The sequence below is a fragment of the Myotis nattereri genome (assembly GCF_964212035.1).
Source record: "Myotis nattereri genome assembly, chromosome: 4".
NCBI classification, from domain to species: Eukaryota; Metazoa; Chordata; class Mammalia; order Chiroptera; family Vespertilionidae; genus Myotis; species Myotis nattereri.
Genome location: NC_138079.1, coordinates 104,661,792 through 104,687,486, shown reverse-complemented (window position 1 = coordinate 104,687,486; position 25,695 = coordinate 104,661,792). Strand labels below are relative to the sequence as shown.

Sequence of the window (25,695 nt, the reverse complement as noted above, 5' to 3'; positions counted from 1 at the left end):
GTTCTCTGGCCCTGTCGCTGCCTTTGCACATGGGACGGGGTGTTGGAAAGTGGGGGAGACTTGCTCCTACTGTCACTTGCTGGCTGTGTAGCCCTGGGCAAGTGCCTTCATCTCCCGGAACCTCAGTTTCCTCATCCATAAAACGGGGCTAGTAGTCCTGCCCCCAGAGTGGAGACACGTCACCAGGTGATGAGTGCAGAAGTGCCTAGCCCTGTGCCTGGCATGTAGAGGGAGTTCAGTAAATAACAGTATTGAGTTTCTTCTTTCTCTGACCTTACTACCCTCTACTTTTCCTATCCCCTGCTTTCGGATTTTCTTTGATTCTCTTTTCTCCCCAAAAGCCCCTTAACTGTGTTCAGCTCTAAGCGACAGTTTCCTCACACACACTGGGGTTTATCTGCTCCCCTGTGCCAGGAGCCGGGGCTGCAGAACCTCCTCTTCCTCTGTGGATCCCACTGCCCCCGGGACTCTGGCCCCTGCTCCGCCATCTCTACACTCCGCCCCCCAGCCCTCCCCAGGCAGTCCCTTCCCCTCCCATCACCTTTCTCCCTCTGATGCTCCTCCTGTCCTCCGCCCTGCACCCCAGGAACGTAATGCAGAGAACGCCATTGAGGCCCTGAAGGAATATGAGCCCGAGATGGGGAAAGTCTACCGGGCTGACCGGAAGTCAGTGCAGAGGATCAAGGCTCGGGACATTGTCCCCGGGGACATTGTGGAGGTGGCTGGTGAGTGATGGGATGGAGTGGTCCAGAGTAGGAGGCCTTGGGTTCGAGGCCAAGAAGATGTATCTGTTGTGGGCAAGGGCTGGTCACTCCCTGGCTCTGGGTCCAGGAGGTAGCCAGGATGGTGGAGTCTTTGCTTCTCCTCCAGACTCCTCAGGAGGTCACCCCAGGGCACTGTGGCCGCAGCACCCCCCCCCCTCCTGTCAGAGCCTCACAGGAACAGCCAGTCCTGTCCCTGAAGCTGCAGGCAGACCCCCTTCCCCCGCCTCTCACCCAGTACTTGCAAGCAACAGGTGGAGCCCAGTCCCTGCCAATGGTCCCATCTCCACCCCCTCCCGAGGCCTGGCTTCCCCCTCCTTCCACCACCCCCAAGCTTGGTCAGCCTTAAATCTTGACCTCTCTGTGCCCTTGAGGCCTCTCAAAGGGGAAGGAGCGAGGGTTGAAGGGAGGAAGCGGGGCCAAAGGCTCAAGCCCCCGGCCATGTAAGGGAAACTCAGCCCCAGCAGAGAACACGGGACCTGGGAGGAGAGCTCAAGGAGGGCCCCGCCTCTGTGCGGAGGACACTTAATGCCCGACAGGGAGAGGTGGGGGCCGGGCGGCTAAGATTACTGGGATTCTGCCCCCTTCAGCGGTTTTTATATTTGCCCTGCACAGGCCTCCCCACATCTCCCGGCCCCTGGCAGAGGGGAACGTATCTTTCTCAGTGGGCTTCCCTCCCAGACACCCACGTTGCCACCATGGGAAACTTGGAGAGAGGGAGGGAGGGCAGGCTGAAGACCCTGGTGCCCCATCGCTGTCCTGCTATGGTGACAGTTTGGAGTCTGTGCCATGAATGTCTATAAATATCGCTTCGACTTGGGTGACAGTGTGTCCCGCCCAACTCCATGGCCAACCCCGTCCCTCCTCCATCAGCTTCCTCTGGCACGGGAGGAGGAACCTCAGAAACAAGGGAAGGAACGCAGTCGAACCCCATCCCCAGAACCATCCTTAGGACCAGGCAGGAGCAGGCAGAGGGCCTGGGAGGCACTTAGCCTCCTCAAAGGTCTCGAGTCTGGTGGGGCATCCGCTTACAGCCTCCCCCAGTGGGCTTCCTGGACTGACCCATTCCTCTGGCCTCCCCCACAACTTCTCAGCCCCCCTCTCCTCGCTCCCTGCAGACCTCCCCTTCTCTTCCGCCGTCTCCCAGCGCACTCACCCGTTCCGCCCTCGCTCCCATGCTCAGGCTGGACAGCACGTTGTGGATGTGCGTCTGCTGCAATGGACTGTGCCCTCTGCCTCACGGCTCCTCTCCCCCTGTGCCTTCCCTCCTCACACTTCCCGCTCACTCACTCTCCCCTGCTTCTTGCTCCGCCCTCAGTCTTGGTTGACACTGATCTTCCTCAGTTCCCATGTTTTCTCCTGTCTCTTCCTACCCGCCCTGGCTGTTCCACTCCGTCCTCTTCCCCGACACGTCTCTCCAGCTCGCCCCGTTTCCTTTAGTCCTTTGCTTGCCTTTCCCTCCTCGCCTTTCTCACTCGCCTCGCCCTCTGCTGTGCTGCCTCCCGTTCATTTTCCCTTCAGTCATTCCACATAAATGTATTCAGCTGCCAGGCCTCCCGTCACAGGGCTCACAGCCCGGTGGGGAGAAAAGCTTTCAGCAAGGGGGACAGTGGCATGAGTGTTAAGAGGGAGATGCTGGGGCTACAGGAGCACATGCTGAGGGCCTGACTCAAGCCCAGGGTGGGCACCCAGCCGGGGTGACCTCGCCAACACCTGACGGATGAGGTGAGGTAGTTGGACAAAAATTGCGCTTTTTTAGGAAGGAAGAAATACACTTTCTCAACTAACTTCACTCTTCTCTACTCTCCACAGTGGGGGACAAAGTCCCTGCAGACATCCGCATCCTCTCCATCAAATCCACCACCCTCCGGGTTGACCAGTCCATCCTGACAGGTGTGGTGGCCGGGGCGGCGGCTGCCTCGGGGGAGGGGGGGGAGGGGTGAGTAGGAGCCGGGGTGGAGGGCAGGGGGGGGGGGGGCAGACAGGGATGCGGTTCCAGGTGAGAAGAGAACACCCAGCACAGGGCCCGTCCTGGCTGCGTAGTGGCCGCCGCTCAGCACTGCTCAGCTGTGTTCACGGTTGCAAAACTCAGACACAGGGTGTGGGAGAGGGCGACGTTTGTGCCCAATCTCCAGGCGGCCGCTGATCCGTCCCTTCCACACAGACAGACGGACACACTCTCCCAGGGAACTATCCTGCCTCCGCAAAAGCCTGCGAGTCAGGAACCATAGGTTCTAGGACAGGGGTGGGCAAACTTTTTGACTCGAGGGCCACAATGGGTTCTTAACCTGGACCGGCCGGAACAAAAGCATGGATGGAGTATTTGTGTGAACTAATATAAATTCAAAGTAAACATCATTACATAAAAGGGTACGGTCTTTTTTTTTTTTAGTTTTATTCATTTCAAACGGGCTGGATCCGGCCCTCGGGCCGTAGTTTGCCCACGGCTGTTCTAGGACAAGACAAGGTTCAGATGCACTTAAAGCACCACTGCTTCTGGGTCTCCACTGGGACAGAAGGTGGTGAAGAGCCAGGGAGGGTTCCCACGGGCCAGGAGGCAAGGCTTATCTGAGCCCTGCCACGGCGGAGGGTGGGGGGGCTCCCTCCCAGGAGACTGCGCACCCCCCCCCCCGCCCCCGTGGGCAGTGCACAGCCACCGAGTAAGCTGACTGACTTCACCAGGGCCTTTTCTGAGTGGACCTGTTACCCTCCCTGTTCACAGAGGAGCGAACAGGTTGGGTGACCCCAAGACAGGCAACTTTAAGCGGTGAAGCCGCATATGGGTCCAGGTCTTCTTACCCTAAGGGCAGTGAGCTCCCCATTTGCCGCCAGTGGCTGCTCCCAGAGTCCAGACGTCCTTCAGGTCACTGCTCGGTCCTCACCAGGCCTGTACTGCACGCAGGGGGAATTAGGGCCGGGAGTGGGGTGTCCTCTGAAAACCCCCTTCTCCACAGGCGAGTCCGTTTCTGTCATCAAGCACACAGAGCCTGTTCCTGACCCCCGAGCTGTCAACCAGGATAAGAAGAACATGCTCTTCTCGGTGAGCCATGCGGGGCCAGCTGGTCTGGGTGAGCTGTGGCCATGGGGGAAGAAATGAGTCCCGCCCTCGCTGGTTTGACTCAGTGGATAGAGCATCAGCCTGCGGACTGAAGGGTCCCGGGGTCAATTGTGGTCAGGGGCACACTCCTGGGTTGTAGGCTTGATCCCCAGTAGGAGAGGCAGCCAGTCAGTGATTCTCTTTCATCATTGATGTTTCTCTCTCTCCCCTCTCCCTTCCTCTCTGACATCGATTTAATATATATATGTGTGTGTATATATATATGTGTGTGTATATATATATATATGTGTGTGTGTGTGTGTGTATATATATATATATATATATATATATATATATATACTTGGTATATATGTATATATGTATACATATACACTGTTTCTTTAAAAAAAAAGATCTTCTATAATCTAGCTGTTTAAATTTCCAAATAATCATTTCCATCCTTAAATATAAAGGTTCTCTTTATTCTTAAAAAAAACAAGAAAGAAAAGAAATGAGTCTCACAGTTGGAGTCCTTTGCCTGATTCCTTGCCTTGACTGTACCTTCCCAGGGCACCAACATTGCAGCTGGCAAGGCCATCGGCATCGTGGCCACGACTGGTGTGAGCACCGAGATTGGGAAGATCCGAGACCAAATGGCCGCCACAGAGCAGGACAAGACCCCTCTGCAGCAGAAGCTGGATGAGTTTGGGGAGCAGCTCTCCAAGGTCATCTCTCTCATCTGTGTGGCCGTGTGGCTCATCAACATTGGCCACTTCAACGACCCCGTCCACGGGGGCTCCTGGTTCCGTGGCGCCATCTACTACTTTAAGATCGCTGTGGCCCTGGCTGTGGCTGCGATCCCAGAAGGTACGGTGGTCTCTCGCCCGCCCCGTTTGCTAATCTTGTCATAGGGACTCTTTTTCCAAATAAGGTAACATCCACAGGTTCCAGGGACGGGGCCTGCTATCTTGGGGGCCATTCCTTCCCATCTCTATTATCGATCCCTCACTCCGACTTCTTCCCCCGCAGGCCTGCCTGCCGTCATCACCACCTGCCTGGCCTTGGGCACCCGCCGGATGGCAAAGAAAAACGCTATCGTGAGGAGCTTGCCCTCTGTCGAGACTCTGGGCTGCACCTCCGTCATCTGCTCCGACAAAACAGGCACCCTCACCACCAACCAGATGTCTGTCTGCAAGGTCAGAGAAGCACAGGCCCGCCGCTCAGGACTGCCCTGGTGCAGTGAGCCTCCCCAGATAGGGTTGCCCTTCATCACTCACCGCTTCTTATTGACCTGGAGAGAAATGCTCAGAGGGCAGATGGAGTGCCATCCTGCAAGCTCTGCAGGGGGTCCGAGAGGCCCCTCTGCCCCAGCCAGACATTGCCCTGCGTTACCTCTAATCCCCCACAGCAGCCCCGACAGGGAAAGGTCTCACTTTACCCCACCTTCCAGAGGAGGAGACTGAGGCTCTGGGAAACTCAGTGCCCAATTAAGAGGTAGCAGAATTGAGTTTCAAACCCAAGTCTGTCTGGCCCAGAGCCCCTGCCTGTGCACTAGCCTGCCTTCCAGAATAGTCGTCCACAGCAGGGCCCTGGGAACCGGCCACACTCATCTCGAGCAGCATTTCCCAAACCGGGGCTCTCCATCTCCCTGTGCCTCAGGCTCTCCGGCAGTGTGGACTTCTTCTCAGTGTAATATTTGAAATGTATAAAATAAGTACTTAGGGCCCGAGCTGGTTTAGCTCAGTGGATAGAGCATCTGCTTGTAGCCTGAAGAGTCCTAGGTTTGATTCCTGTCAAGGGCACATGCCCGGGTTTGGGCTCAATTCCCAGTAGGGGGCGTGCAGGAGGCAGCTGATTAATGATTCTCTCTCGTCATTGATGTTTCTATCTCTCTCCCTCTCCCTTCCTCTCTGAAATCAATAAAAATATATTTTAAAAATAAATAAAATAAATACTTAGGATTCTGTTTTAAAAATAGAGCAGATCACAGAGTAAACCAATGATTTAAGCACAGTTATCAAAATATTTTAAAAACAGATTTGCAATTTGGTAACACTTCTGCTTCCTTATTAACGCATTTAAGTAGCAAGTCTGGCAGTGGGTCTAAGATCTACCGTAATGTTGAAGCTGTGGTTCATTGCCTGCATTCAGATTGGAAGGAAATGCTAAATGTCAGTTAGAGAGAAAACAAAAGATGTCTTCTTTTATTTCTTTTTCTTTATTTTTAAGTATGAGCATTTTTTAATTGATTAATGAGAGAGAGAGAGAGAGAGAGAGAGAGAGAGAGAGAGAGACGTTGATTTGCTGTTCCACTTAGTTATGCATTCATTAGTTGATTCTTTTTTTTCTTTCATTGGTTGATTCTTGTATGTGCCCTGGCCGGGATCGAACCTGGAGCCTTGGCGTATCGGGACGATGCTCTAACCAGCTGAGATATTGGCCAGGGCTTGTCTGCTTCTTCTTCTTCTTCTTTTGCCGTCGAAGCTCACAGACCCCTGGCCAAGAATCCCGGCCTAAACGGAACTCATAGAATAGCATGTCCGTTAAATAGAAATTGTTGTTCTGGGACTGGGGGACTCTGGTCAGACCAGGGGAGGAAGGGCTGTACCCTTGGCCCCCTGGGGAGGCCCACCTGCCTCTTGGCATTTGAAAGCCTCAGAGAAGGCCGACTGTAAAGAGGGTGGATTTCACTTTGTTTAGCCCAGAGTTTCCCAAACTGACTGGACCACAGACCGCTTTGTCTTGGGACATGTCTTACCGCCGCCCCTTCCACACTTGCTCTGGTTCAGGGGGTGCTCCCCTCGGAGCACTGCAGGTGCTGCTCCTTCCACGGCACCGGCGTCAGAGCCAGGCCACAGGCTTGTGCAGCCGGGCTCCTGTCATGTTTCATAAAAATGAGTTCATTGCCCGAATTCAAAGTCCAGAGATTTCATAGGAAAATAACCGGAATTTCTAGCTGTTCCTGCAAAACTAGATCTGGCCCTGGTGGCTGGAGCTACCTATGGGTCCTGTGCGAACAGGTGCACGGTAGCCCCCTCCCCACCACTTATGGTGCCCGGCTTCACTTCTGTGCTAAGGCCAGTAACCAGTCACAGAGAGGATTGCAGGGGAGTGGAGGGAGAGGGGGGATGCAGGGAGAAAAAGCGAGTCGGAGGGTGGTAGGAAGTTCACTTGGTTTGTGCAGGGGGCGGGCAGAGGGACATCCCGAGCCTGGGCCCTCGGTGCCTTCAGGGGAAGGGAGCCAGGCGTCGGCACAGACCCCTCTCTCTCCCGCAGATGTTTGTCATCGACAAGGTGGAAGGAGACTCCTGCGTGCTGAACAAGTTCTCCATCACTGGTTCCACTTACGCTCCCGAAGGAGAGGTGTAAGTCCCCGCGTCTCAGCTCCTCGCGCCTCCGCACGCCCACCTTCCTCCCTGGGCCTCCCTCTAGTTGTCTTCCTTTCTCTCTCTTCTTCCTTCCCCGACCTTGTTCTCTGTCCCACCTGATCTCCAAGTTGGTTGTCATTGCCCCGACGGCGCCTCACTGCTGTCCCCTTGCTCTCTCCGCGTCTCACTCCCTATTCTTCTCCACTTGTCTCTTTTCCTTCCTTCCCCCCACCCCGCTGCCAGCTTGAAGAATGATAAGCCAGTCCGGGCGGGGCAGTACGATGGGCTGGTGGAGCTGGCCACCATCTGTGCCCTCTGCAATGACTCCTCCTTGGACTTCAACGAGGTAACCTCGACACTCCCAAAGCAGCCCTCCTTCCCCTGCCAGCTGGCTCAGGTGCAGGCATCCTGTCCAGGTCACAAGGCAGGGGCACGGGCAGGGGGTCCTTGGTACCAAGTCCTTTCCTCGGTGTAAGGGGAAGGGAGTGGCTTGCTCCTTCCCTTTCCAGGCAGAAGGTGGGTGGGATTGGTGGGAGCAAGGGGCCAGGAGCCCAGGGCACCTACTTCCTCTTCCTCCTCTGCCCTCTCAGGCCAAAGGTGTTTATGAGAAGGTCGGCGAGGCCACCGAGACGGCACTCACCACCCTCGTAGAGAAGATGAATGTGTTCAACACGGATGTGAGAAGCCTCTCGAAGGTGGAGAGGGCCAACGCCTGCAACTCGGTGAGTCTGCTCCCGCCCACGGGGTCCTTCACCCCCATCGCTTGGGCCAGGCAGGACCCCAGGAACTTCAGGAAGCAGAGGCCCCCTGTCGGGCTGGGGAGGCCCTCGTGTCCCATACTGGCACCCCAACCAGTATAGGCCGCTGGCCACCCTCAGCTTCTCGGGGCCAGGCTGACTTTGGAAAGGACCCGCTGCCCCTGGACCAGGAGTGCTCTCTCCGCCGCAGCTGCAGCATCCCGGCCTTCGGTTAAGATCACTTCCTCCTGCCCCTCCCTAGTTGAAAAGGCACAGAGCTGGGCCCAGACACCGCCTGGGGCAGCCCCGCCTGCAATTATTACCCCTTTGCCTCTAGAAACACACTTGTTTTAATTATATCCCGAGACCTGATTTAGGGTTTGCGAAATGCGACCACTGCACACCCTTTCACTTCCCCTTGGTCTGTTCCCCTCGCCCTTGAGCTCTTGCTGTTAATATTTATTCAGTGAAACACTGAATTCCTCTGGGGTGTTATGCTCCCCACAGCACCGTCTCATATGCGAGATGCTCATATATATGTCAGTAGACATATTTTTTTAACTTTGTGCTTTTTTCTTATTGAGGTAAATTCACTTAACATAAAATTCACCATTTTAACCATTAAAGTGTACATTTCAGGGGCTTCTAATACATTCATGATGTGCAACCATCACCACTATCTCTTTTTTAAAATTTCTCTATTGTTTAAAGTATTACATGTCTCATTTTCCCCGCTGACCTCTCCCCGGCCATTCCCACCCCCCAGCACATGCCCTCACCCCCCTACTCTCTGTGTCCATGGGTTATGCTTATATGCGTGCGTACAAGTGCTTTGGTTGATCTCTTATCCACCGCCCCTCCCCTGCCTTCCCTCTGAGGTTGGATGTCTATTCGATGCTTCTATGTCTCTGGATCTATTTTTGTTTCAGTAGATACTTGATACCTATTTTAATCATTTACAAATGATAATATTTTTTAAATTCACAAATGATGAAGTAAACATCAACTTCTTTTTATTTTATGATTGTTATCTTTAGTTTTGTTTTATTTTATGGAGAAATATCCATGATGCATTTGGTGACAGGCTCTCATTCATTTTTATGGGACACTTACTATTTCCTGCCAGGCACTAGGTCTGCACTGGCCCAAGCACATGTCTCTAGAAGCACACGTGTTTGTTTAAATGTAAATTAATTAATATAAGTGAAAACTCGGTTCTGCAGTTGCACCAGTCACATGTCCCACGCTCAGTCGTTCCTAGCCTAGAGCATGCCACCCTCACTGAGCGCTGTGGGCAGTGCCACATGGCCACCTTATTTCTGCTGTGCTTTAAGCCGGACACTGTAACGCAGTGGCCGCAGTGGCCGCGGAGTTCTCGCCTGGGGTCCGTGGGTGCCACTCAGCTGACAGCCTGGGGTCCGTGCGACCGCCACAGCCTTTTGATTATGCCGGGGACTCCTCCCTCTGGCACAGCATCAGCACTCTTTCCCTCCAGCCTCATGTCTGCCTCCCGCTTCCCGTCTCCTCTCAACAGGTGATCCGCCAGCTTATGAAGAAGGAATTCACCCTGGAGTTCTCCCGAGACAGAAAGTCCATGTCTGTCTATTGCTCTCCAGCCAAATCCCGGGCTGCCGTAGGCAACAAGATGTTTGTCAAGGTCAGAAATCAGAATGGGCCCCAGACTTTTCTGTCTGGGCCTGAGCCCCTCCCCTGTCCGCCCTCTTACTGTGCCCTGGAAAGAAGACAGTCCTCTCTGAATGCTGGTCTGGCCTCCTAGGGTGCCCCCGAGGGGGTCATCGACCGTTGTACCTACGTGCGAGTCGGCACCACCCGGGTGCCCATGACAGGGCCGATGAAGGAGAAGATCATGACTGTGATCAAGGAGTGGGGCACTGGCCGGGACACCCTGCGCTGCCTGGCTCTGGCCACCCGGGACACCCCCCCGAAGCGAGAGGATATGATCCTGGAAGACTCTACCAAGTTCATGGACTACGAGGTGAGCAGATGGACTCCCATTGTCCCAGTGTCATCTGCCTCACCCCCTCCTCCACCCTGTCCTCTCCTACTTTGTCCCGGGTCCTGGAATCACAGGAGGTTAGAGTTGGAAAGAACCTTAGTGCTGCTTTGCGTGTGACCGTGCACCTGTCCGTGATGAGGGAAGGCGATGAGCACACAGAGCAGAAGTCAGCGCACATACTCGGGGCAGCTGACACATTTCCATCGTGGCTTTCTTTTTTTATTTTTAATATATTTTATTGGTTTTTTACAGAGAGGAAGGGAGAGGGATAGAGAGTTAGAAACATCGATGAGAGAGAAACATCGATCAGCTGCCTCCTGCACACTCCCCATGGGGATGTGCCCGCAACCAAGGTACATGCCCTTGACCAGAATCGAACCCGGGACTCTTGAGTCTGCAGGCCGATGCTCTATCCACTGAGCCAAGCCGGTTAGGGCCCATCGTGACTTACTTGATGCAAGCAGCAGCACATCGGCCTGCATTCTGGCACAGGCTCCTTTTTTCTAGTGGACTGGCTCTCTGAATAGCACCAGTCCACTCCCTTCACCTTATGGAGGGGACCCCGGCATGGCCGTTCACACAGATTTGCTCCAAGTTGTAGACCAAGCGAATGGCCCTTCGGAAAGCAGAAACCACCACCCTCACCCCCAGCTCAAGTTCTTCGGTGAAAGACACAGTCTGCCACTTACAATGGGCTTGGCACTGCCAAGGGTGCAGGTAGACGTGTAAGCAAGGAAGGTTTCCTGCCCCGCTGAGGTTAAACACTAGGCCCAGTCAGCTCTCCCCTGCTCAGACCTTTCTGCCCAGCTCCCGAGAGCTTCCTCCCGGCTCACTTTCCGAGTCCCTCACCAATCCTGTCGCTCTCTGCTGCCTCCCCAGATGGACCTGACATTTGTTGGCGTGGTAGGCATGTTGGACCCTCCCCGAAAGGAGGTCACAGGCTCTATCCAGCTGTGCCGTGATGCCGGAATCCGCGTGATCATGATTACTGGGGACAACAAGGGCACAGCCATTGCCATCTGCCGGCGAATTGGCATCTTTGGGGAGAACGAGGAGGTGACAGACCGAGCCTACACTGGCCGGGAGTTTGATGACCTGCCCCTGAGCGAGCAGCGGGAGGCCTGCCGTCGCGCCTGCTGCTTTGCCCGCGTGGAGCCCGCCCATAAGTCGAAGATTGTGGAGTATCTGCAGTCTTACGATGAGATCACCGCTATGGTGAGGAGACCAACAGGCCTGCCCAGGCAGGGCCCGTGGAGCCTGGCATGGGGCAGTCTGCAGAGGGTCCATTGAGACATTGTCTTCAGGAGCTAGGAGCCTGGAAGGGAGGAGCTGAGTGAGGGCCCTGGTCACGTGCAGGAGGGGGGTGGGAGGGGCCAGGTCCCACCTTCTCTCTCCCCGCAGACAGGCGATGGGGTCAACGACGCCCCTGCTCTGAAGAAGGCTGAGATCGGCATCGCCATGGGCTCCGGCACCGCCGTGGCCAAGACCGCCTCCGAGATGGTGCTGGCTGACGACAACTTCTCCACCATCGTGGCTGCCGTGGAGGAGGGCCGGGCCATCTACAACAACATGAAGCAGTTCATCCGCTACCTCATCTCCTCCAACGTGGGCGAGGTGGTCTGGTGAGCGGCCCGGGGCGGCAGCCAGGAGGACCCAGCCGGGTGGGGGAGGGCCACAGGTCTGGGAGCAGGACGACATGACCTCCTCCTTCTGGCAGCATCTTCCTGACAGCCGCCTTGGGGCTGCCTGAGGCCCTGATCCCTGTGCAGCTGCTGTGGGTGAACCTGGTGACTGATGGGCTCCCGGCCACAGCCCTGGGCTTCAACCCACCGGACCTGGACATCATGGACAGGCCCCCCCGGAGCCCCAAGGAGCCCCTCATCAGTGGCTGGCTCTTCTTCCGTTACATGGCAATTGGGGGTGAGTAGGATGAGACCCCCACAATCCTTTCCAACCTTCCAAATGGACCCATCTCCGGGACGCCAGCCCCTCCAGGGCAGCTGCCCCCGTTGCTCCTTCTCTGCCAGCTGTTCACAGCCATCGGTCATCCTGATGCCTCCCATCTCCCCAGCCCTGACCCCCAACCCCCCATCTTCCCCACCGCAGGCTACGTGGGTGCGGCCACTGTGGGAGCGGCTGCCTGGTGGTTCCTGTACGCAGAGGACGGGCCTCACGTCACCTACAGCCAGCTGGTAGGGAGGCTGAAGAGGGAGGACGGAGGTGGACGGGGAGCAGAAGGGTGGCCCCGAGGCCTCTGTGGGACCCCAGTTCCTCCCCTCCCCCTGCAGACTCACTTCATGCAGTGCACCGAGGACAATCCCGACTTTGAGGGTGTGGAGTGTGAGATCTTTGAGGCCCCTGAGCCCATGACCATGGCCTTGTCCGTGCTGGTCACCATCGAGATGTGCAATGCTCTCAACAGGTAGGACCTGTCCCCCCCCCACACACACACACACCTTTGCCCTCCACCCCTCCTCTTGCCTCACCACTCTCTCGTGTCTCCCACCCTTGCCTCCGCCCGTCCGTCCGCTGGCAGCCTCTCTGAGAACCAGTCCCTGGTGCGGATGCCGCCCTGGGTGAACATCTGGCTGCTGGGCTCCATCTGCCTCTCCATGTCCCTGCATTTCCTCATTCTCTACGTGGACCCTCTGCCGGTGAGCTCCTCTGGCCAGGCGCCCGTTCCCTCGGGAGCCTCTGTGACTGAGAGCTCACAAAGGGAAGGAGGCTGGGCAGTGCTGGGTCCTCCGGGGGGCACTTGTCCTCACGGTCTCTGACCCCCCTCAGATGATCTTCAAGCTCCGGGCCTTGGACGTGACCCAGTGGCTCATGGTCCTCAAGATCTCATTGCCTGTCATCGGGCTCGACGAGCTCCTGAAGTTCGTTGCTCGGAACTATCTGGAGGGTGAGCGGCTTCCCTCCTCTGCGCCCTGTCAGCCCCGGGCCCTGAGCACAGCCCCTCCCTCTGCGCTGCGAAGGCGCCCGCCCCCACCCTCTTCCTTTCCAGGTGGGCGTGTTCTCGGTCCTGGCAGGACCACTGTCCACCAGGGAGGCGCACCCAGCTCCTTCCTCCCCTCCTCCCTCCATGTCTGGTGCAGACACCTCCTCCTTGGTGCCCCGACGTCCTCAGGTCTCTAGGCCCTCCACACCCACCCTCCCCCAATAACGGCTGTCTCTCTGTCCTCTCTGGCCATAGGATAACCCGTTCCCCCTCCTCCATCTCTTTGAACCGTGTCACAGGTATCGCCCCCCTTCTTGTCCTTGCCCCCAGCTGCTGTGCCCCCACCTGACCCCTCTCCCCCTCGGGTGGCCTCCGAGGTCACTGCGCTCGCACACTGCCACTGCCGCGCTTCCAAGCAGGGGTAGCTGCTGCCCTTCCTCTGCGGGCTCGCACTGCCCTGGCCTCTGGGCACTGTCTGCTGGGCTGCGCTGCGTTGCGCTGGCTGGGCGCTGCGCTGTCTGCCGCTGGGGCTGCAGTGGTTGGGAGTGGGATCTGGGGACACAGGTGGGTATGGGGGTTGCTGAGCGACCCTCCAGGTGAGTCTGCAGGGCGGGAGCCTGGAGCCTGGGAGGGACTCTGCTTCAACCCTCCCTTTTCTCCTTCCAGATCCAGAAGATGAAAGAAGGAAGTAACCAGTCCTTTTGCCCCTTCTTCCCCATCCTGATAGTGACACACCTTTAGCCAGAGCTGTGGCACAGACCCCACACCCCTCTCCCCCTCGACATTCTTGTTTATAAACACAATGTCCCCTTCCCTTCGCCTCCCCACCCAGCCACCCACCTCCCCTTTACCCTGTAAAAACCTCCCTTCCCCAGCCACGTGGGGCTGCAGGGACAAGGCGACCGACTGAGCTGAGCTGCTTATTTATTGAAAATAAATGACAGAAAAGCCTGGCCTTGCCTCCATGCACATCTTGGGCCTGGTCGAGCCCCTGGGGACAAGCATCTTAGTGTCATGCAGCCCAGAAAGCAGCTGTCTGTCCAGGACGCACATGTGGAGGGAGGCTCCACGCCACCGCCCACAGCTTGGCTGGGATTAGGGAAGGGAGCAGGGGAGGGGCCGGCAGTCTGGTTGGGGGACAGGGGCACCAGGGTGGGACCCAGGAGGCAGCATAGCAGCCAGAGAGCCGCAGGGCTGAGCCTGCACCTTTGGTTCAGGAGGGAGCTGGGACCCTCACCCAGTGTCATCCTTGGGAGCAGAAGACCCAGCCACTCCCGGGAGGAGGCCCTGTGCCCTCCGCCCAGGCTGAGAGAAGGACTCATCCTGAGAGCCCCAAAGCGTAGGCCTCCTGGTTCTGCAGTGGAGAAGGCGGTCTCCCCGAGGGGTGGGGCTGGCCCTCAGCTGTCCTTGACGTCCCCGATGTCCCTGAGCGGCGCCTCGTCCAAGAGGCTGCGCACCTGCTCCAGACTCTCCGCCTGGCGGATCTGCTCCAGGCGCACCTGCGGGCCCAGTGAGGCAAGCAGAGGCCCTTGGTGGGCAAATGTAGCCCCCCCTCCCCCATCCCGTAGTGAGACCAGGCTCAGGAAGAAAGGGGTCCTGGAAGGGCAGCCTGAGGAAGCGGGCAGGGCAGGTGATAAATGTGCCTGGGCCTGGGCTGCCCACGGGGACAGAGATGGACACACAGAGCTTTAACGTCTGGAGCAGCAGCTCGGGAAAGAACGCCAGCCCAGGAGGAGGAAGAGGACCCCTCTAACTGGAGACTGTCCTTGCCTGACCCAGGACACGTCACCTGGAGCCGTGCAGCCCGGTGGGGGGAGGGGCGTACCTGCAGGGCCTGGGACAGGCGCACGAAGTCCCTCTGCACCTGCTCGCTGGTCTCCAGCTCAGCCTGCAGCCGCAGCAGCTTTGCCCTCTGCTCCGAGAGGAGGTCTGTGAGCTGAGCCTGCGGGCAGGACGAGGCTGGAACCTGGGGCCAGGCGGGAGAGGGGGGCCCACGGGAGGGTCCCTCTACACCAGCCCTGACTGACCTCTTCTGTGGGGCCTGACCCTGGTGGCTGCTTCGAGGCTTCCTGCCGCCTGGCCTGCGGCAGACAGAGGGCAGAGGGGCCGGTGAGGGTCTCCTCCACGCTGCCACCCCTGCCCCTCCTCCCGCCCGGCCTGGCCGCCTCACCTTGCTCTGTTCCTGATGGACCCGCTCCATCTCCGTCCTGAGGCTGCACAAGGAGGCTAGGAAGTCAGGCAGGGACAGGCCGTCAGGCCCACGCCCGGCTCCTTCACCAGCCCCGGCCGCAGCCCCAGCCCCGCCGGCTCCAGCCCATACTCACCCTCTAACACCTCTGTGTGGGAAGGAAAGAGAGAGGTCAAGGCTTGTTCTCACTCCCTCTCCCCCCACCTGGCACCCTGTGGGGAGGCCAAACCCCCGAGCGCAGGAGTGAGGGAGCTCATCTCTCCTCTCACCTGTCTCCTCCCGCTGCGCCCTCAGCTGCCCCTCCAGGCTGGCCCTCGCCGCCGTCTCTTCCTCCAGCGCCTCCCGCAGCGTCACGATCTCAATGCGAAGGCGTTCGGCCTCGTGCTCCCGGGCCCGCTGGTGGGCCCTGGCCTCCTGCCCCATGCGGAGCACCAGCTGCTTCAGCTCCTGGAAGGGCAAAGCACCTGCTGGGTGTGGCAGCAGGGCCAAGGCAGCAGGGGTCACCAGTCACACGGGGAGTGTGGGGAGGGGAGGGAGGGAGGAATCTGTTAGAAGTGGGGACAGCCCGTCATGGGCCGAGGAGACAGTACATGACCAGCAGTGAGCGCTGCACAGCAAGCACACGCCCCGGCCGAGGCTGTGAGGAATGGTGCCAAGTTCCGGATTACCCTGAGCAAGACACCCTTTCCTACCGCTCAGAAGCAGTGAACTGGTCAGCACTCCGCTGTTTAGGGAGGCATGTGCTTATCATCAAAATGGCACCGAAAAAGAGCAGGGGGTGGTCAGATTCAAGGTGGCAGCAGAGCCAAGCAGTAAGGGTCCATGAGGAGACCGTTGTATTTTCAGGACGGGCAAGGGCTCCCGGTGACCTTCGCTTTTTGTTAAAATCCTCACCCGAAGAGGTTTCATTGATTTTGAGAGAGAAACACTGATGTGAAAGAGAAACACCAATTTGTTGCCTCGCTTATGCACCCTGATCAGGGATGGAACCTGCCACCTGGGTGTATGTCCTGACCAGGAATCGAACCCACAACCTTTTTGGTGAACGGGATGATGCTTCGAGCCACTGACCACCCAGCCAGGGCGACCTTCATATTTTTAACCAATTAACAATATCAACAAAGACCACGCACAGACCAATGATGATAGCTGCTATGAGCCAAAGATTGTGATGAATTCAACGTTGTGGATCTCGGGTCACTTAGAAATAAACCAATCACCGCTCTCTCACATCGAGCATTCTGTGCGCTCATTTTCTCCTCACGCGATGCTGGCAGGGGGGTTGGTCCCGTTCTCAGGTGAGGAAACAGCCTCAGCAAAGCCAAGTGAGCCGGCCACGGTGACGCAGTGAAAACACGGCAGCCTGATCTGGCCCCCAGTCCCACCGGGGGGAGGTGCCACCAGGGTGGAACCCAGGCCCCGGGGCCTGCACCCCCCTTACCGGGACGGAGCTGGGCATTGCCTCCTCCTGGCCCTCCTGCTCCAGGACGCGGGGGGCTGACGACGGTGGCTGCTCGGCCCGGAGCCCGCGGTTTTCCTCCGTCAGTCGCTTCACCTCGTGGCTCAGGCCCTTGTGGGAGGCGGCCAGCTCTGCCTGGGGATGGAGTTAGTGGGCAATGAGGGGACCAGGTGTCTCGGGCCCCTGGGAGGCCAACCCTGACCCCTCTTCCTTCAGCCTTCTCAGTGACTTGGGGGTCACACAGTGGCAGCCACCAACCGTGTCGGCTGCTTTACTTGGTGCATGTTGTTTGTTTTTACTTTAAATTAGTTGCTAAGTCTAAAAATTGGTAGACGACACCAGCCCCTGCCCTGGCCACAGTGCCAGGTACCCGGGAAACCCTTTCACCCACTTGGCACCAACTTCAGGTGCAGCCCGCGCAGGACAGGTGCCTTGACCTTCCATGTGCCCGCCCCCAACCAATTCCCATCACTCCTGCCCCAGCCCCCACGCCCTCACCATCTGCAGCTGAACCCGCTCCTGAGCCTGGCTCACGGTGCCCTGCAGGGTCTGCAGCAGCTGCTCTGAGTTCTGGACCTGTGCCAGGAGCACCTGCATCTGTGGGTGGCAGGGGGCAAGGGTGAGGCTGGGGCCCAGGAGGAGACGTGCAGCCAGAGGTCCTGCTGGGCTGGGGCAGAGGCTGCACCCACCTGCTTGGCACAGTCCTCATTGCTTCGCCTCAGGCCCTCCTGCAGCTCATCCCGCTCGCGGCTGATGCTCTCCAGGTCCTTTTGCAGCTGCCGCCCCTGCCACAGACCGGCCTCAGCTTCCACCTCCAGGGAAGGCCTCCCCTCACCATGTCTCTTATGCCTCGCACCCCCCGCCCCCTTTGTTTTTTGGCATCTCAGGAGATGGTGCCATTATCCGCACAGTTGCTCAAGCCCAAAGCCCAGGAATGGATGCTGACCCTTCTCTTTTTTCCACTCCCCAAGTCCAGCCCACCCGCAGGCCCTGCCAGTCTGCCTCCAAAGCAGATCCCTCATCCACTTCTCTTTCTCTCTGCTGCCACCTCCTGGTCCCAGTCACAACCTTCTTCTAAACCAGCGATGGCGAACCTTTGAGCTCGGCGTGTCAGCATTTTGAAAAACCCTAACTGAACTCTGGTGCCGTGTCACATATAGAAAGTTTTTGATATTTGCAACCATAGTAAAACAAAGACATATTTTTTATATTTATTTTATATATTTAAATGCCATTTAACAAAGAAAAATCAACCAAAAAAAAAAATGAGTTCGCGTGTCACCTGACACGCGTGTCATAGGTTTGCCATCACTGTTCTAAACTATGTCAGGGCCCTAGCTGGCTTGGCTCAGTGGCTAGAGCATTGGCCTGCGGACTGAAGGGTCCAGGTTCAATTCCCGTCAAGGGCACATGCCAGGGTTGCGGGCTCAATCCCCAGGAGGGGTCATGCAGGAGGCAGCCGATCAATGATTCTCTCTCATCATTGATGTTTCTCTCTCTCCCTCTCCTTTCCTCTCTGAAATCAATAAAAACAAACAAACAGACACAAAAACAAAACGATGTCAAGCACCTCCAACCAGCCACCCACCTCTCCTGTGTCCCCCCCCACCCCCCCAGCCCATTCCTGCACCGAGGCCCGTGTGGTCATGTGAAGCCTAGAGCAGAGCAGGCCTCTCGGTGGTTTAAACCCCTCAGAGGCTTCCCACTGCTCCTTGTCTGAACCCCCGTGCACTGAGCGGACCCCCGGGCCTGCCTGCCTTTCTGACCTCATCTCTCTCCTCCCTCAGACACACCACGGTCTCTCCACCCCCAGGGCCTTTGAACTTGCGTCCCTTCCGCCCCCACTCTGCGAGGAGCCTCTGTCACCTTCCAGGTTAGTCTCCGGCACTGCAGGGCCCGTTCCTTCCCCTGGGCCTCCCCGGGGACCCCGACTTCGTCATGTGCCCGTGTGCAGGCGCTGTGTCCACGTGCACGTGTGGGCCTGGCTCCCGCACTGGCGGAAGGAAGCGCCCGGAGGGAGGGAGTTTTCTCTTCACTGTGGATCCCCAGCTCTGGCTCAGCCTGGGCAGGGAGAGGCGGACGCATGCAGGCAGACAGGCACCCTGCCACTCCACTCACCTCCATTTGCAGCTGCTCCCACTGGGTGTCTGGGACAAGCTGGTAACCAGGAGGGGGCAGGTAGATGCCCTCAGGGACCAGGGTGCCCGTGGACACCAGAGAGGCTGTCTCTTCCTGCTCGGGGCTCAGGCCCTGGCGGCCACGGGGCAGGGAGGTGCTGCTGCCGGGCCCGCCGCCGAGGGAGAAGGAGGAGATGGAGGCGCTGTCATCACAGTTGTGGGCGAAGGCCTCGGCCGCTGCACCCCCATCTCCGCTCAGCTCCTCGAGAGGCTCCAGCGGGGGAGACAGGTCCCGGGAGAGAGGCAGCAACTCCGTGGAGCCATGCAGGGAAGGGGGGTGCCGGGGACGTCTCTAGGGAAGGGGGTCAGGGAAGAGGCTGGGGGACAGGGTCCTGCAACGCCCTCTTCCCTCAGTGCCCCCTGGCCTCCCCTCACCTGGATCTCTTGAATCAGCTCCTCCGCTCTCAGCAACTTTGCCTTCAGCTCCTCTATCTCCTGCTCCATGGGCAGCACGATCTCTCGCAGCTTCTCCGAGTCCTCATGGGCCTGAAGAAGCGGGGGTTGGGCAGCGACAGTTGCCCTCCCAACTGCAGGACCCCTCAGGTCTGCTCAGAGCTTTCTTTCCAAGTACATCAGCCCCTTGAGCCCTCCCAAGAAAGCCCTGTCCAGCCCCATCGGAGACCACAGAGGGTCTGGAGCTTCAGACCTGCCCCAGGGCACGTGGTAGGGAAATGGGCCAGAGTCGCGACTATCTTCCCACCTGCTCACCATATTTCTTCCCCAATATCCAGTTTCCCTTTTATCATAGAAACTATCATTTAACTTGGGCACATAGCCTATATTCTAGAATACTATCCACATTTCTCAGCTTCCCTGTAACTAAGCATGGCCACGTGACGAAGTTACAGCTAAGGAGATGGAGGCAGGTGCCATGTGCAACCTCAGGGCAACTCCTTAAAGGGTGTGCGTTCCTCCTCCTCCTCCTCGCCAGCTAGAATGTGGGCAGGGCTGGCACTCAAGCAGGCATCTTGGACATGAGGTAGTAAGCTACCTATGGCTACACAGCAACACAGAAGGAGCCCGAGTTCCTAATGACTTGTTAAAAAATTCTTATAGGAGTTTATGTGAGCCAAACTGATGACAAATACCGGGGGGCAAGATCTCAGTCGCTCTGGAGAACAACAGTTTTGCAGCTTCCCTAAGAGCTGAGCTGCCATTTCAGTCTTGGAAACATCTACCTCTGGACCTTAGGAAAGTAAGCATCGCTCTTATTTAAGCCACTGCTGACCTGGGTTTCCAAACCTCATCCTAACCAATGGGCCCTCCCACATTCCAATCACCACCAGATTGCTGGCTAATTCTTTTTGGTCTCTTTCCAAGTTTGGGATCCTGCTCAACATAACATCTCCAGGAGGATGAAACACAGGCTCCTCTGTGCTAGGACAGCCAAATCTCACCACGTCACCAGGCCATCTCGTCTCCCACGAGTGCTCGGTCAGCAAGAATGGCCCTGCGGCCCTGGCCGGTGTGTGAGTCAGTGGTTACAGCATCGGCCCACGGACCAAAGGGTCTCAGGTTCGATTCCTAATCAGGGCACATACCCTGGCTGCGGACCTGATCCCCTGTCAGGGTGTGTGTGGAAGGCAACCGATGGATGTTTCTGTCACACTGATGTCTCTCTCTCTAAAAAAACAAAACTCAATCAATCAATCAATCAATCAATCAAAACGTTTAAAAAACAAAAAAAAAAAAGCTCAGTCTAACCCTCCAATCTCTTATGTGAACCATGGCAACAGGCAGGGTTAGCCTTTGTGGCCCAAACAAAAACTCTGGATCCATCCAAAGCCTTGGACTCCACTCTGCAGCCCCCAGGCTGTGGCCTGGCAGTGGCCACACGCAGGAGCTGGGCCAGGCCTGCGGCCCCTCCCCGTCCCGGTGGCTCTCCGTCGGCAGAGCCCTCTCCTTCCCGCCCTGGGTAACTGCTCCTGGAGGAACACCCCACGCAAGCCACAGCCTCTGCTGGGAAGGTGCGGGTTGGGCATCTTCCTTTCTTGGGCTCCTGTTTTGACCTCTGCCTGTCTAGCCGGGCGACTGACTCGCTCTCCCTGGGCCTCGGGTTCCTCATGCACAAAATGAGCTAAGTACCTACCTCACAGGGCTGCTGTGAGGATCAAGTGAGGTAACGATGTGAACCTGCTTTGAAAGATGAAGAATTTGGTAATATGTGCTTCCTACTATTATTAATAATGAAAACAATAATAAAGGAAGTGATATACTATTTCCAGAACAAGCATTTTAGAACCAGATGGCTTTGATTTTTAAGTCCCAAATCTCCTTTCCATGTGCAAAACCTGGGGAGAATTATTGAACTTCTCTAAGCCTCATCTTCCTCATCTGTTAAATGGATCTAATGGACCTCGTTTTCAGGGGAAAGACTAGGGAGCCTGAATCTGTCAAGCAGTTACCAGAGTGCCTAGTGCATGAGAGGTAGCCTTGAGGGTTAGCTCCCTTTCCCCTACACGACTGTCCTTCATTTTGGAGGTAAGTGAACCTAGTAAAGCCACTAGGAAGTGGCAGGCCAAGACCCTGCTCAGTATGGACCCAGCATATGCGACACCCAGAATGATGACTGGGTGCCCTGCTCCCAATGATCTGGGAGTGGCACCCCAGCCCCCCTCTGTCCCACGGCCACCAGTGGGGTCCGGAGGAGGCTACCCCACACCCAACCTTCTCCATCTGCTTCTCCAAGGAGTCCAGGGGGTGAGCGCGGGACAGCAGCTGCTTCAGGCGGCCCAGCTCCCGCTCCTTCTCCTCGCAGTCCTGCTGCCGCTGCTGCCGCTCCTGCTTCAGAGAAGTGATCTGGGCTTCGTAGCTGCTGATGGAGTCTGGCAGGGCAGGGGGCGGAGGAGGGGCAGGGTCAGTGCTTGCCCCCCACCTGCCGCCGTGGGTGAGCAGGCGGCTCCCCAACACTGATGCACTGGGCGAGGCAATTTACCGCAGCGACTACACTAAGATGGTGGGCCTGTGGAGAGACGGCCCTGGACAGTGTTAGCCTCCCTGATCGTGTCCTCAGCTGCAGAATGGGGCACTGATGACGACGCCACTGGGCTGCTAAAGGATCGAAGGAGGTGACATATGGAGGGCGTTACACTGAAGGCTGAGGGTATGATACCCGGTCCACATGTAGACCAGTAACAGGACGTACAGATACGTGTCAACACACACCAACAAAAATCAGTATCTAATATATTTATTTTCATACTTATTTCAGTGTGTACTAACATTAGAAGTAAATATTCTGCCAAATCCAAAGTTCAGCCAATAGCCAGGCAGCACACTTTATCAGGAGAACAAATGAGAATATGAGAAGAGTTCCAGTCATGGTTGAACAAAGCTGGAATGATCCATAATAGATAACTGGTCCCTTAACCTTTTTCTTCATTGTTGTGTCAAATATATTTTTACTGATTTCAGAGAGGAAGGGAGAGAGAGAGAGAGAGAATCATTGATCGGCTGCCTCCTTCACACCCCCTACTGGGGATCAAGCCCGCAACCCAGGCACGTGCCCTTGACCGGAATCGAACCTGGGACCCTTCCGTCCGCAGGCCGACGCTCTATCCAAACCAGCTAGGGTGAAAGGCTAACAATTTTAAGTGTCTCAGGTTTTAAGGATGCTGCAGGGGAAAAAGAACATCCTTCAGTTGGAACCTACAAAAGCTTGTTTATTTTGATTAATGTAATGGTACTTTTACTTACTTACTTTTATTAATGTATTTTTATTGCATGGTGTGAACTCAGTTATAGCTACAACAACCTGTAATATATCCTGAGCCCGGCCAGTGTTGCTCAGTGGTCGAGCATCAACCCATGAGCCAGGAGGTCCCAGTTCAATTCCCGGTTGGGTCACACCCGCAGGGGGGATGTGTAGGAGGCAGCCAATTGATGATTCTCTCTCATCATTGGCTTCTATTTCTCTCTCCCTCTCCCTTCCTCTCTCTAAAGTCATAAAGAATAAAAAAAGAATAAATTTGTAATATATCCTCTTAAAAAAAAAAGTTTTGCTGCCAGACCACCTGGGTTCAAATCTGTGGCTTTCTACCTGCAGAACCTTGGGCAAGTTATCTAACCCCCCTGGGCCTCAGCGCTTCCTCTGCAAAATGGAGAGAGACAACAGTTCCTACTTCACAGAAACTAGGTTATAAAGGTTAAATACTCATAAAGCACTTAGCTCAGTACCTGGCATATATGCGTTAGCCATTATTATAAACGTTGTTGTTATGATATATTCAATAAATGTTTGCCATTATTATTATCATTGTCGTTATGATGATGACTTAGGGTAGTTTTTCTTATAGGGACAGAAAGTTTCCTTTAAAATAAATGTATGTAAACCCTAGCCTGTTTGGCTCAGTGGATAGAGCATCAGCCTGTGGACTGAAGAGTCCCAGGTTCAATTCTGGTCAAGGGCACGTAACTCGGTTGCAGGTTCGATCCCCAGCCCTGGTTGGGGTACGTGTGGGAAGCAACCAATCAATGTGTCTCTCTCACATTGATGTTTCTCTCTCTCTCTCTCCCAGTCCCTTCCACTCTCTCTAGAAATCAATGGAGCCCTAGCTGATTGGCTCAGTGGATAGAGCGTCAGCCTGTGGATTGAAGGATCCTGGGTTTGATTCCGGTCAAGGGCACATATCCGGGTTGCGAGCTCAATCCCTAGTAGGAAACAGCTGATCAATGATTCTCTTCATCATTGATGTTTCTATCTCTCCCTCTCCCTTCCTCTCTGAAATCAATAAAAAAAATATTTTAGAAAAAGAATCTTAAAAAAATAAAAGCTTTCTTGAAATAAATAAAAACCAATGGAAAAATATCCTCGGGTAAGGATTAATAAAATAAATGTATGTACTTTTTTAAAAAAGTGGACCTACTTAAAGAACAAATATTAAGCAGGTAACAGGGCAAGTCATACAAGGCGACAACCACGCTGCATAAACAGTATGTGGACGCCTGAGATGCGGGACATACAGCCCCAGACGCCTGGAGGTGGAGCAGCTGTTAGCAAAGTAAACGACACGGTGGGTGGGAATTTTAGAAAGTGTGCTCTGACCAAACTGGCGTGGCTCAGTGGCTGAGCACTGACCTATGAGGCAGGAGGTCACGGTTTGATTCCCAGTGCGGGAACATGCCCAGGTTGTGGGCTCAATCCCCAGCGGGAGGCGTGCAAAAGGCAGCCACTCAATGATTCTCTCTCATCATTGATGCTTCTACCTCCCTCTCCCTTCCTCCCTGAAATCAATATAATCAATAAAAATATATTTTAAAAAAGAAAGTGTACTCTGGAAGCCAATGTCAAGGCCAGATTACAGAAGGAGACCTGTGAGAAGCTGGGGTGTCTGTCCAGGGGAGTTGTCCAGAGCCTCACTACAGCAGTGGCTGTGGAAGCAGAGTGGGCCACAGGACTGGAAGCTGTTTCAGAGACTCTGGCCTCGGACTAGAGGAGAAGCGGGAAACAGAAAAAGAAGCTGCGGGATCTGGGGCAATGGATGGTGCTCATCCCAAGTACACACAGGGAAGTCGATGCAGGTGTGTGGCAGGGGCCGGTGCGGAGGTAAGGGTGCTGGGGAGCGAAGGAGACCAGAGGGTTAGACTCCAAAGAGACAGGGCCCAACGCGGAGTCTGGAGCCCAGAGGCTCAAAGGAAGGAGCTCCCGGGAACTGAGAAGTTGCTCGTCTTCAGGGCTGATCAGTGAGGGACAAGAAATGACAGGGGGCAAGGGAACAGGAAGAGCTCAGAGCTAAACTCAGCTGGAACTGACAGAGCTGCTGCCAGGCCTGTCCGGGCTAGGCAGCCCTGCTAACCTCCCCCCCCCCCCCGCCCCCAGAGCTGATCTGACCCCTTGACCCTCTTCGGGTCACGCACTCCCCTCTGCGGGGCTGATGGAGCGTCTGCGAAGAGACCCTGCCTCACCTTTCAGGATGGCCTGCAGGGAAGCCACCTCCTCTTGGCACTGCCGCTGCACCGCAGCCACAGCCTCCGCCTTCGTGCTCTCGCTCACCTCGGCCACAGCCTTCATGGTCTCCATTTCCGCCAGGGCGCCTGCCAGCTCAGCTCGAAGTCGGCAGAGTTCCCCTGACTCGGCCTCAGCCTCAGCCTTTGCGCCCTCCTGCGGCTGGGGATCAAGCACTGTGGGGAACAAGAATCAGCCTCTCTTCCCATCACTCCAGGATCCCCAGTAACCCGGGCCACCGAACCCCAAAGTCCAGCGACTAGTAATAATGCGACCACGGTCCCGCCCCTTCCCCAGACCCGCCCGCTTACCGGGCCCCGCCTTCTTCTCAGCGGGCCCCGCCTTCTTCTCACCTAATTCGACCTGTAGTTTACAGTCCCGCCCCTTCCCCATCCCACGTTCAGCCAATCCTCTGACATGACCCCGCCCTTTCAAAGTCCCCGCCCCTTGCCCACCTGGCCCCGCCCACACCCACTCACGGGGCCCCACCTCTCAGCTGGCCCCGCCCCTTGAGCCGCCAGGCCACGCCCACCCGCCGGTGTTCCCAGACCCCGCCCCTTTCTCCCGTCTCCCCCTCACCACCCCCCACCCGCCGGCTGCTGAGCTCGGCCCCGCCTCCGGCTTTGCCGCCCCTCGCGTGCACCGACACGTCCTCACGTACCGGTCCCCGGCCGCCGTCGCCCGCCATCCTCGCCCGCGGCCGCCGGCGCAGCTGCCGCCATTGCCTCCGCGCAAACGGCGGGATCCCACACTCCCAGGTGACCGAGCTCACCGCTTCCGGGTCCTCTCGGCTGTTTCCGGATCCGCTCGGCTGTTTCCGGATCAGCCCAGCTTGAGGCTGAGGCTGGAGGTGGGGCAGGAATTGCAGAGCGTCGGCCGAAGAAGACCGTGTGGACGCCGGGCTGCGGCCCCGGGCCCCGCCCCGCTTCGCCTTCCTCCCTGGGGCGCGCTCTTCCAGGCACTGGTTCTCCCAAGCCCCAAGTTCTTTTCATAAGAAGCTTCCTAGTGTCTCCATGTGGCCTTGGAAGCTCTGCTCAGATTGCACCTCCTCGGAGATGCCCTCCGGCCT

At 56.6% G+C, this 25,695-nt stretch overlaps 2 protein-coding genes across 6 annotated transcripts in view; one reads left to right on the top strand and one right to left on the bottom strand.

Annotated features, from left to right (window-relative positions):
* ATP2A1 (ATPase sarcoplasmic/endoplasmic reticulum Ca2+ transporting 1) overlaps positions 1 to 16,282 on the top strand; it is an 18,836-nt gene extending 2,554 nt beyond the window's left edge. Inside the window, exons 5-22 of one of the 2 annotated variants that reach the window (XM_081089801.1) lie at positions 587 to 725; positions 2,574 to 2,654; positions 3,716 to 3,801; positions 4,368 to 4,665; positions 4,828 to 4,994; positions 7,075 to 7,163; positions 7,410 to 7,512; positions 7,757 to 7,888; positions 9,438 to 9,560; positions 9,681 to 9,899; positions 10,800 to 11,135; positions 11,322 to 11,542; positions 11,638 to 11,840; positions 12,027 to 12,112; positions 12,209 to 12,342; positions 12,457 to 12,574; positions 12,705 to 12,822; positions 13,114 to 16,282. In XM_081089801.1, the coding sequence (XP_080945927.1) occupies positions 587 to 725; positions 2,574 to 2,654; positions 3,716 to 3,801; positions 4,368 to 4,665; positions 4,828 to 4,994; positions 7,075 to 7,163; positions 7,410 to 7,512; positions 7,757 to 7,888; positions 9,438 to 9,560; positions 9,681 to 9,899; positions 10,800 to 11,135; positions 11,322 to 11,542; positions 11,638 to 11,840; positions 12,027 to 12,112; positions 12,209 to 12,342; positions 12,457 to 12,574; positions 12,705 to 12,822; positions 13,114 to 13,118 (2,658 nt within the window). In that variant the 3' untranslated portion in view covers positions 13,119 to 16,282. The remainder of the gene's footprint in view (positions 1 to 586; positions 726 to 2,573; positions 2,655 to 3,715; positions 3,802 to 4,367; positions 4,666 to 4,827; positions 4,995 to 7,074; positions 7,164 to 7,409; positions 7,513 to 7,756; positions 7,889 to 9,437; positions 9,561 to 9,680; positions 9,900 to 10,799; positions 11,136 to 11,321; positions 11,543 to 11,637; positions 11,841 to 12,026; positions 12,113 to 12,208; positions 12,343 to 12,456; positions 12,575 to 12,704; positions 12,823 to 13,113) is intronic. The other variant, XM_081089800.1, reaches the window with a different exon arrangement.
* On the bottom strand, positions 13,766 to 25,695 carry RABEP2 (rabaptin, RAB GTPase binding effector protein 2). Of its 4 annotated transcripts, none has more exons than XM_081089804.1 (14): positions 25,288 to 25,695; positions 24,587 to 24,802; positions 21,350 to 21,507; positions 19,058 to 19,168; positions 18,624 to 18,974; positions 17,195 to 17,290; positions 17,004 to 17,102; positions 16,488 to 16,640; positions 15,316 to 15,493; positions 15,183 to 15,194; positions 15,029 to 15,084; positions 14,886 to 14,939; positions 14,684 to 14,800; positions 13,766 to 14,357 (listed from the first exon to the last, which is right to left on the bottom strand). In XM_081089804.1, the coding sequence occupies exons 1-14, from the start codon at positions 25,616 to 25,618 to the stop codon at positions 14,256 to 14,258; spliced, it is 2,034 nt and encodes a 677-aa protein (XP_080945930.1). In that variant the 5' UTR covers positions 25,619 to 25,695; the 3' UTR covers positions 13,766 to 14,255. The 4 variants fall into 4 exon arrangements, with proteins under 4 accessions (XP_080945930.1, XP_080945929.1, XP_080945928.1 ...); XM_081089803.1 differs by having other exon boundaries at positions 15,029 to 15,071; XM_081089802.1 differs by lacking the exon at positions 15,183 to 15,194 and having other exon boundaries at positions 25,288 to 25,406.